Here is an 11,070-nt window from a genome sequence, read left to right on the forward strand (position 1 = left end):
TGATGGTCAATCTGCATATTACTCTTTTATTAGATAGGATAGAGGCCTGGTGCATGGGTGGGGGCCAGTTGGTTTGCCCTGAAGGGTGTCCCAGATCAGGGTGGGGGTTCCCTTGGGGCGTGGAGTGGCCTGGGCAAGGAGCCTGTGTTGGTTTGCAAGCCAGCCATGCCCCTGGCGACACAAGCAGAGGCCACCTGGAATTTATTTACCATCTACAATTGAAACTTTGTATCCTTGAGTGGAGGCCTGGGCCCGCCAGAGTGTGTGGAAAGCTTGGCTTCTTCTGTTGCCAGGGAAACCCAAGCCTCCCTTCTGGTAGCCATCTTGGCTGGGGTTAATTTGTATACTCACCCTGATTGGTTGGTGGGCGTGGCTTGACTGGTGGGCGTGGCTTGTGTAGCGGAGTGATGGTTAATTTGCATATTACTCTTTTATTAGAGAGGATGCTTGAATAGAGAGAGGTAGCCAATATTTGTCAGGTAAATAAGTCTCTAGGACATTTTACAGAACATTTACCAAACATTTTTGCCTATACAAGCTGTTCAAATTCCTTTTCTTGGATGTTCCTTTACAGAGAGAGGCTTATTCCTCTTTTATGCAAAATATTGGTTTTAAGTAAATTATTTATTGTTTCCAAAACAAGTGGCCCTGAGAGCTGAGCAATTTGAATTACATGATGAAGCTACCATCATGGATTTATTATCTTGTAATTTTTCTCCATTGTGTAATAAAGCACTAGCATCTGCTTCAGGTAGCATGATAATGTGGCCTTCGCAAAGCTTCTGAGTATCTCTGGTTCTCATATAACATTCCCCTACAGTTGAGATCTTGAGGACTTAGCAAGTGCTAAAGACCTAATTGTGTCCTCAATAACTTGGGCCCTGAGCCAGAAGGTCACTGTCCTCTAAGAATTGTCTTTAGTTATTAGATACTAGTAATTGCATTTCCTGGACTGATTTCCTTTATCAGATGTGAATTGCTCCCTTGTTAAATTGCTCCTGGGCATTTCTGGGGACAGATATTAGGCAGAAATTATTTTCTAATCATGTCAATTTCTTGGAATTGAAACTCACTATTGATTTTTTTTCCGAACCACAAAATTAGCATGCCATGAGATACACTGTATAAATAGCCATGAAAACAGGCAGAACATCATTCACTTACCCCTTTCTTCACTTCTTGACCTCCACTTTGGAGAAAAGGTAAGAATTTAAGATGTAAATTTGATGTATCACTTTTTTTTGTTTTATTTAAAATATATGAAGAAATTTTTTTAAGTATAGTATTTGAAATAAAAGTATTTAAATAGTGCTGACATTATTTTCAAAACTTATGTTAAAAGATAAAAGTGCCTATAAAGATTTGATTAAAATTATAATGACCACATAAGCTTTATGAGTTCAAGAAAATGTAGTAATGGTGATTAATATTATTTGTCTAGTTAAAAGGCCATATTAAAATATCTATTTTCTGACTTTGGCTGGGAGCTCAGTTGGTTAGAGTGTGGTCACGATACTCCAAGGTTGAGGGTTCGATCCTTGGTCAGGGCACATACAAATTAATCAATCAATAAATAAATTAATGGAACAACAAACTGATGTTTCTCTCTACATCTCTTTCTTTCTCTCAATTCAATCAATAAAAAATTGAAAAGAAAACTTTAAAAGATATGTTTTCTGAATTAAATGTTGCTAATTTTATTAAGCATTACTTGCAGTCATAAAAGGAAATATATTTAAATTATTATAAGGAAATAGGAATAATTATAGGGAAAGCTTTATTCACCAGGTAGGTATGTAGGTGGCATTTTGAGTCAAGATATTATGGGAGCTCTTTGGGAACATGCACTACTTGAATGCTTATGAATAATTTTTTTTAGGTGAGTGTATTCATCAAACTTGTTTACAACATGCAACATCCCACTTTATTATTCAATTTATAATATTTCAAAATATTAAAATAGACACATGAAATATAGAATTCAGTTAAATAAAAAGAAATAAAATTTTACGTTGTAAAAAAATTATGGAAGACATAGAAATGACTTGAAAACAAAAACAAAAGAAAGAGATTTGGAAGAAAGAGTACCTTAGAATATATTAGTCAATAATGAAATTCTGCCTTAAAAATTGTATATAAAATATTAATTATAAAAATTATAAAATGTAATAAGGTCTTTCCTAACCATAATCATCTCTAATGCAGTATAATATTTTTTGAAACTTAAAAATAAAAAAATTATTTGGAAACTTATGTAGGTCTTCAGCAAAGTAAAATTAATATTGCTATTTGTGAGAATATGGATAGATCCTGAGAACATTATTCTAAGTAACATCAGTCAGACAGAAAAATTCAAGAACTATATAATTTCACTCATATGTGGGATATAAAACTGAAAGCATCAGAGAAAACAAACAGGACAATCAAAAATTCATAAACACCGACAATAGTATGGTGGTTACCATAGGGAAAGGGGTATGGGAGAGAAATAAAGGGTAAAGGGGATCAAAAATATTATATGGTGTTTGAAGGAGATTTGACATTGAATGGTAAATAAACAATGCAATATGCAGATGATATATTTTAGAATTGTACACCTGAAACATAAAAAATTTTCTTAACAAGTATCACCCCAATAAATTTAATTAAAATAATTATGTATCACCCAGGGTGTATTGGTAGCACAAACATTATGTTTTATAAGAAATTATAGAGATAGAAGATCAAACGTTTAGTACATTTCAATTAAAAATGTTAACAAATAGTATGTTATGCTACAAAAAGGAGCAGTCTGCAGTAGGGACTGGGCAATTGAATCCGATCCTTTGGTAAATCATCAAGAGATCAGAGTAAAAAGAGAAGACAATGTGTCTGATCTCTAAAGTTATATGTCACAAAGGAGAAGAGACCTCATTATGTGTGTGAGGATGAAGACTGTGTAGTGGGTACGCATGGAGAAAAAAAACAAACTATTCAGTCCAGGAAAACATCTGGGTAAGTGGAGCTAATAATGAAATGCTCAAACAAAGATCTCAGTCTTGCTAGAAATAAGGACATATGATTAAGCAAAATATTCATGGAAACTGTTTAGTTTAGGAAAGGTAAAAACAAAATATGATCTTCTAAGTATACATTTTCTTTGATCAGTCTGTTCCCAACGTATCTGAGGACTCATCAGGGCTAAGACCTTAATATTTTGTTCATTACTTTAAACCAAGACCCTAGACAGCATCGGGCAATTAAGGATGTGAAATAAATAAGCAATTGATAAAGTTTTATATAAACATGTAAAGCTTCTTTCTATTTTTCAAAAAACACACAAAGTAAATGAGATTTAAAAGAGTGAAGTAGGTTATAGCTAATAGCTGAAAAAATATGAATGGCTGGTATTGAACTATAAAATTGATATGTAAGACCAAGTTGTCACTGTACATTTTGTCTTTGATGTATGATAAAATTTCCATTAGTAATGTTTCCTAAAATGCAGATATTTTACTTTTACATTGTTTTGGTTTCTTTAAAAAAATAATCTTACCTAAATAAGAGATTAGATTGACAACTATACTACCATTTCCTCATTTTCCCTTTCACAGAACTTGAGAGCCATGAAGGTCCTCATCCTTGCCTGCCTCGTGGCCCTTGCTCTTGCATGGGAGGTAAGAAAAACTCTAAATGATTAATGTGTAGTGAAATATTATCCCACGTGTAGTGAAATATTATCCCACATGTAGAGAACAACATCAGGAACATTTTAAATGCACATAGGAAGCTGAATTTCAACAGACTTTTTGTTTACTTCTAAGAAAATCATTTATATTCACTGATTATTTCAGTAGAGTCCTGTAGGACCATAAAGATTGGTTAAATGTTTTCTACACCACTGAGAAACCAGTCCCTTAAAAAACACACACAAAAACAAAAAGAAAATGAATAAGTATCAGGCAAAAGGAGGAGAAACACATAGAAAAACCACAAAAAAGAGTAATATTGCACAAATACAATTGCATGCATGTGCAACCTAGATAAACATATCAGTGATGAAACTGATGTACCTCTTACCCTGGGGCATAGGGCCAAATCCTACCTGTGTCTACTCAAAGAAATCCAGAGGGTGGAGCATAAGGCAATAGTCATAATCATAAGCATATTTGTAACCATAATGAAAATTGTTTGATACAAATTCAAATAACTGCCTTTTTTGTTACCCATCAAAAATTGTTCTTCATTTATTTTAGTGAACATAATACAACATGCAGCATTTACTAGACCCTAATTTTCCCTCTCACTATGTTCTCTTCCTAAGACAAATAGGAAAATAAAATAGGTAAAATAAAATTATACCATTAGAGTTATCAAATATACAAGACATAAGACACAAATGCTTTTCAAGGATCTCAAAAGATATATAACATTTTTTATTTCTAAATTTTGTGAAGGAGATAGCTCTGCATAAAGAAGGAAAAATGAGTTAGTTATGGAAACTAAATGGTGTCTTTTTTTTTTCTTTACAGAAGAAAGAAGTCAGTGTATCCAGTGAGGTAAGATATTTTATTCAGAGAAAATTTTTCCAACCATGCATAGTAACTTTCTGCCCTGGCTGGTTTGCTTGAAGTGGTTGGAGGCTCATCCCACGCAGCACAAAGTTTTGGGTTCAATCCCTGGTCATGGTGGATGGGAGGCAATTTATACATGTTTCTCTCCCACATCAATGTTTCTCTCGCTCTCAAATCAATAAAAAAAAAATCCAGAAAAGTAACAGTCTTTGATGATCCAGTTGTTGATTTTGTATTTTTCTTTACAGACTGTAGAAAGCATTTCTAGCAGTGAGGTAAGACAATGTTCATTCTGAGGCAATGTTCCATTTGGACAGTAAAATGCTAGAAACTCTTTATATTGTGTTACTTTAGGGCACTTAAGTCAATGCAGCTAGTTCTGACCTAAATTCTGATGTAAATTTCCATTATATGTTTAAGGACAAAATAAATGGCTGCAGAATTCCCTATTCTCTATGCTACTTTTTATGCTAGCTGCTAATTGAACCTTTGTCACTTGCCCCACCCCCTTCTTTAAGTGAATGCTACACTCCTTTTATATGACTGGAGCTCTCTCCACACTGACCCCATTCACTTTTTGACATTCATTGAGCACCTTCTGTGGATCAGACATCGAGTAGGAGCTGTGGTGCAAACTGAAAAGCAGATGCCCATAGGAAAGAATGGCAATATAGGGGGTGGGCAGGCATGCAAATGGCCATATTTTGTCATTACAGGAGTCACTTTAGTAAATAAGAAGCAGTGAGACTTAGTTTTAGTCTTAAGTCTGTCTGGGAGAGTCAGGCAGATATTTACACTTGCACCACTTTTGGGGTCTGTCACCTGATAAATGGTACTTGGGTTATTTTATCTCTTCATAAAGGTTATCAGATCCTTAGGGAAAGTATTTTACTTCTTATAATTTATTTGAAGCCTAAACATAACAAATGAACTAAGAATAATGAACAGAATGTATTAATAGTTGTTACAATTTATTTTTAATGAATTTTATTCTTTCGAATCAGATGGCATCTTAGAGGTCATTTGTTGTCATAGGAAGGGAACATAGTGAGAGGGAAAATTAGTGTCTATTAAATACTTCTTGTTGTACTATGTTCACTAACTTTCTTTTCTTTCTTGACTGTATTCATTTGTCTTGTTTATAGATCAAACTTGTGCAGAACAGTGTAACATATAAGTTTCAGTAATTATGCTGTTTTTTAAATTATATTATCCAGCAAGGTGTCAACATTAACCTATTAAATGCCTTCATATTCTGATTCATATTGGCAAATAAAAATTTTCCATGAAAACTTAACCTATTTTTTTATTTTTATTTTTCTGAAGGAATCCATTACCCACATCAATAAGGTAAAGCTATTTATTTATTTATTTAGTTATTTATTTGGTTAATAAGATCATATAGACTTCAAATATACTTTCCTATGATCTGTTGATAGCATTGTGTGCCCATCACCCAAAGTCCAATAATTTTCCATCACTATATATTTAGGCTCATTATCTTTTACTACCCTCTAACCCTCTTCTCTCTGGTAACCACCTTACTATTGTGTGTGTGTGTGTGTGTGTGTGTGTGTGTGAATTTCAGTTGTATATCACACATAAGAGGGGAGACACATAATTAAATGTACATATTTTTAAATTTTTCTACATTTAATTTTCACAGATTATTCCATTTCTATTCATGTTATTTTTTTAGCAGAAACCTGAACAGTTTGAAAATGAGAAACAGCAACAAAGAGAGGTAATTTGTTCATAATGAGTATATTTTTAAAAATTGTTATAAAATATAATCCATACAAAAGATGAGCATATTCAATCTAAAGAATTGTAATAAAATACTGCCAGCATAGGGAATATAAAATTATCAATATATTTTAAAGATATAAGTGCATTTTTAATCTCATAATCCACTTTCAGAATATAGACTAAATACTTTAGAATAATTATTGATTTGCTCAATTTATGTTTTCCATAATGTACACTAGTAGATACATTTTCAGGTTAGAAACAGGTTTCCTTATTCTCAAGATACATAGGTGACAAAAGAAATGGAAAGAAAATATGTCATAAATCTGAATCTGATAACTGACTATTTAACCTTGACCTCAAGTTTCTCTGTACTTCCATTTCTTCAACTGGGAATGGAGGCTATTAATTATCCCCTATGGTTGATGAGCTTACACAGAGTAAATATTCAATGATTTACATGAAATTTTTATGTTTTATATTAACATTGATAAATATGTGTATTTCATAAAAGACTTTGTATTACACAGAGGAGAGAAGTGAGATACAGAACAACTGAGTACACAATTGTGCAACAATATCACACAGTTATTAAGTAGCAGAGCTTACTTAAAAATATAGGTCTTAGACAACAAAGAATTATTTAATTGAATTACATGTGTTGTAACATCTACTTGTAACATTTCAGCTTCATGTTTTGTCAATGGCTTGGGTTTGGAATATACAAGAAATATTTTTATAAATAAAAATGAATTTACATAATGATGCTTCTTTCAAGACTTACAATAATGACTATCTACTAAAGAATCTACTGCTAGAAGTTGGCTGGTGTTGAGTAACTCCTTCAATTAAACCACAAATTCAGATTTACTTTTCATTAAAACACACAAAGTAAACATTGGAAACATTCCTCTAAGTCTTTTTAAAATTAACCTTCATTATATGAAAAAATTAACCTTCATTATATGAAACAATCTGATTTACTTTTACAACACCATGTCCTCTGAGTACCAAACTCTCCAGCCAGCCACAGTATTGAAGGCAACTCAGAAAGGAGAAACAAGCTAATATTCCCAAACATTTAACTTCAGTTTGATCTGGGTCCACCTATGAAGGGAGTGGGTTAATGAGAAATAATTCAATGAGTATTTAACTCATCTTCACATGACCCCAAATAATTTATTAACCAGCATAGGTAAATGATTTTCCTTCTCTCTTTCACTCAGGATTCCTCAATAGAGAGGAGGTTAATTCATCATGAATGACAATTATAGCTGAATCATGGACTCAAAAATTCTTTTTATCTTTTTTTCCAGAATGAACGCCAGGACAAAATCCACCCTCTTGTCCAGCCACAGCCTCTTTTCTATCCTAATGCTGAGCCCATCCCTTACCCTGTCCTTCCACAAAACATCCTGCCTCTTGCTCAGCCCGCTATGGTGATGCCTCTCCTTCAGACTGAAATGATGGAAATCCCCAATACTAAGGAGACCATCATTCCTAAGCGCAATGTGATGCAATTGCCTAAATCTCCAGTAGTGCCATTTCTTCAGCGCCAGATCCCAAACCTCACTGATCTCAAAGCACAGCTCCCTCTGCCTCTGCTCCAGCCCTTCATGCACCAGATCCCCCAGCCTGTGTTTCAGACTCCCATGCTTCCTACTCAGCCCCTGGTCTCCCTTCCTCAGTCCAAAGTCCTGCCTCTTTCCCAGCAAGTGCTGACCTTCCCCCAGAGAGCTATGCCTGCCCAAGCCCTTGTGCTGAACCAAGAGCTTCTGGTTGACCCTACCCAGGCATTCTACCCTGTGACTCAACCTATTGCCCCAGCTTACAACTTACAACAAGTAAGTCCTACTTTATTAACCCTGTTGTTTCATTCATGATGTTTATATGATAGTAGAAGACATGAGAGATCCAGAATAAAAGAATAAATGAATATTAAATAAACATCCTAATGCACATAGTTGACCTCAGGTATTATCAACACTTGTGATGAAATAAAATAACCTTGAAAACTTGTTTTCCCCCAAATCCCAATGCCTAGGTCTACTCACTGAGGTTTAGAAATAAATCTTCTGATTTTGTATGTAGAAGATACTGAGTATTTAGAAGAAATTATTCCAAAGATTCTGATTTAATCAATGTCTAGAGAATATAGATAAAGAGGATTAAAACATACTAAATACAGAATTAAATTTGAGAATCTGAATGTTGAAATGAGGTTAATTATTTTCTTGTGTACATCTATTCTCTACATGCTTTAATGCACATCCTGTTTGTGATATTTGTACATGTGAGGGCAAACAATTGAGATGCTGATTTTATTACCAAATTTTTATTTATTGGTTAATTTTTAAATCTAATTTAATTTGATTAAAATTTTCATCAGCATTTATCCCCCCCTTACCCTTTTTCAGTTCCACCCACTCCCACAACCATTGAATATTTAGAAGTATTCTTGGCTAAATTTAATTGTATATTTATTAATTTCTCTCTTTTTTTAAGGTTTAAGAGGATTTCAATGTTAATGTTTGCATCTCACTTTTGGTAAGCTTGGGGAGATGGAGATTAGATTGTTAATACATTCTTACATTGTTGTGAATAAGGCCAAGATAGTGACAAACTCCATCAATATACAAAATTATTTATTAATTATCAGTGTGTCATGGACATCAACAGAGTTGACTATTATGTAATCTCCTGGAGTTGTGTATCTTTTATTTCATTAATGATAGTTGTGTTATGACAGATTTGAATGGTTTGTCTTTAGGTGCCTATGTCCTTATGTTTGATTATTATAATTTTAGAGAAAACTGAAAACAGCTTCTTCTACTTTTATGTAAGGCTTTTAAAAAAATCAACTTGCATTCTCATTTCTATCTTAGGCTTCTTAAAATTTAATAATTTTTAAAAATCACATTTAAAATTTACATATTATCTTTTAACTCATGGGTCAAAATAACCTTATTTAGTCCCAGTTGGAGGTTTAAAAAGAGGAGAGAATATAACTTTGAGATTCTTAAGATACCAATTTTTTACTTATTATGTTAAAGTAGACATTTCACTAAAAAATTTCCAAGTGAGATGCTACTTGGTCTTAGGAGACTTTTATATGCAAGATAGTGCACAACATGGTACATTGGTATAAAGTTCCCCTAATGAATTAGCCATCCCAAAATTGTAAATGGAGAGAGATGTATGGTTATATCATAAAACATAACTAATTCTTTTTAATGTTTGTTTTCTATCCCATAGAATTGACTGCAACTGGAAATGTGGCATCTTTTCAATCTTTGTATCATGCAATCAAAATAATAATGTGAAATTATTCTACATGGAAAAAATAAAATGTATTTCTTTTTTATTTTATGTATTATATAACATTTATCTTAATTTGAATTGGACTCATATCTTCTATTTTCACTATTTTAATTTAAAAATTACCAACAATTTCAATTTTGAGTTGGAAATACCATAACCCTATCAATAATATGTATTCAAATAGTTTCTGGAATTATGCTTATTGTTACTATTTCCTAAACAGTCATTTCAATAAACTAATCCTTTATGCATATTAATTTTTTCTGTCTTTATTATAATCTTTCAAACTTAATTGCCCTCTTTAATATTAACTTTAGATTATTACTGTCATTAAAAATAGTCATGAGTGATTAAAATTAAATTGAGTGCTTTGAATTGAATATTAAAAGATATCAAAAAGTAGAGGGAAAAGATAATCATATGCTGTTTGATCTAAAAAACTTCATTTACATCTAAAATCCCAGTTAAAGCATTACACCTGTGCTTTACACCTTCCAAGTACCCAGCATCAGATGTCAGATTCTCTGGTCAACCTTGAAAAAAAAAGATTCAAGTGTAAAATCAGATTCACAGCTCCGCAACATAGCAGCTAAGTTATGCTTTGAAAGTTACTTGTTTTTTCTGGAGCTTCAATTTCCACATCTATAGGAGCCAATTCAAAGGGTTTTATTGAAGTTTGAATGTGATCAGTGGACTGCACAGTATATGATTAGTGTTCCTTGTTGCTCCATATTGCTGACTTGACGTATATCAGAGCAGCAAGAACCAATACCACAAGCAGTAAGATCTGGATTATGTTATTTTTGCCAGCAATGCCCAAGAACCAAAAACTTATAGAAAGCTCTGACATTCATTGTCACTGACTGCGGAGTAATTATTTCATTGTGTACCAATTCCTGCACTGTACACTCAAGTCCATCCATTTGAGTTTACACAAAGATTCATCTCAGGTAATTATTCCCTCTTTGCTGGATTCTCAACATTTTCCTAACCTTTAGGATCAAAAGTACAAACGAAACATATGTTATTCTGTTATCAACCTGTTCCCATCAAATTTTATCCTTACTGAAACCACTTGTTTTTCCAAGGTCACCAACAACATTCATCTTGCTAAACTGTGGTCATATTACCCATCCTCTCAGTGCTATTTGGTAGACTTGATAATCCCTTCTTTTTTGAAATATCATACTTCTCTCTTCATTTGAAATTCTAAAGCTGTCAAATCCTTGGATTCTCTCTTAACTCACTAGTCATTTATTTTCAATCTCCCTTCTGTATAGCTGAGATTTTCTTTCTAGCTACCTGCTAAAAGTGAAATAGCTTCCCATACAAATATGACTAAAGGCAATTTTCCTTAGTACTCTAGTCATTATAGGTTAAACTGCATGGATTAGACTTTCTTTTAGTATAGAACATTTCACAATTAAAATGAGATTGCCACCTGATT

General features: G+C 33.0%; 1 protein-coding gene across 2 annotated transcripts; it reads left to right on the top strand.

The window, feature by feature from the left end:
- Positions 1 to 1,160: 1,160 nt before the first annotated feature.
- LOC103300616 (beta-casein-like) lies at positions 1,161 to 9,640 on the top strand. 2 transcript variants are annotated; one of them, XM_054723550.1, is made up of 9 exons: positions 1,161 to 1,202; positions 3,594 to 3,656; positions 4,512 to 4,538; positions 4,802 to 4,828; positions 5,880 to 5,903; positions 6,253 to 6,297; positions 7,619 to 8,146; positions 8,808 to 8,849; positions 9,558 to 9,640. In XM_054723550.1, exons 2-8 carry the CDS (start codon positions 3,606 to 3,608, stop codon positions 8,811 to 8,813), a joined length of 708 nt encoding a protein of 235 aa, XP_054579525.1. In that variant the 5' UTR covers positions 1,161 to 1,202; positions 3,594 to 3,605; the 3' UTR covers positions 8,814 to 8,849; positions 9,558 to 9,640. The 2 variants fall into 2 exon arrangements, with proteins under 2 accessions (XP_054579525.1, XP_054579534.1); XM_054723559.1 differs by having other exon boundaries at positions 6,256 to 6,297.
- Positions 9,641 to 11,070: the final 1,430 nt, after the last annotated feature.

Source organism: Eptesicus fuscus, chromosome 2 (genome assembly GCF_027574615.1).
Source record: "Eptesicus fuscus isolate TK198812 chromosome 2, DD_ASM_mEF_20220401, whole genome shotgun sequence".
NCBI classification, from domain to species: domain Eukaryota; kingdom Metazoa; phylum Chordata; class Mammalia; order Chiroptera; family Vespertilionidae; genus Eptesicus; species Eptesicus fuscus.

Excerpts from the sequence above, each read along its gene's own strand:
- LOC103300616 (XM_054723550.1), top strand. The coding sequence starts at position 3,606 with ATGAAGGTCCTCATCCTTGCCTGCCTCGTGGCCCTTGCTCTTGCATGG. Across the intron at positions 4,539-4,801 it reads AAGTCAGTGTATCCAGTGAG|ACTGTAGAAAGCATTTCTAG; the intron begins GTAAGATATTTT and ends TTTTCTTTACAG. Across the intron at positions 5,904-6,252 it reads CCATTACCCACATCAATAAG|CAGAAACCTGAACAGTTTGA; the intron begins GTAAAGCTATTT and ends TTATTTTTTTAG.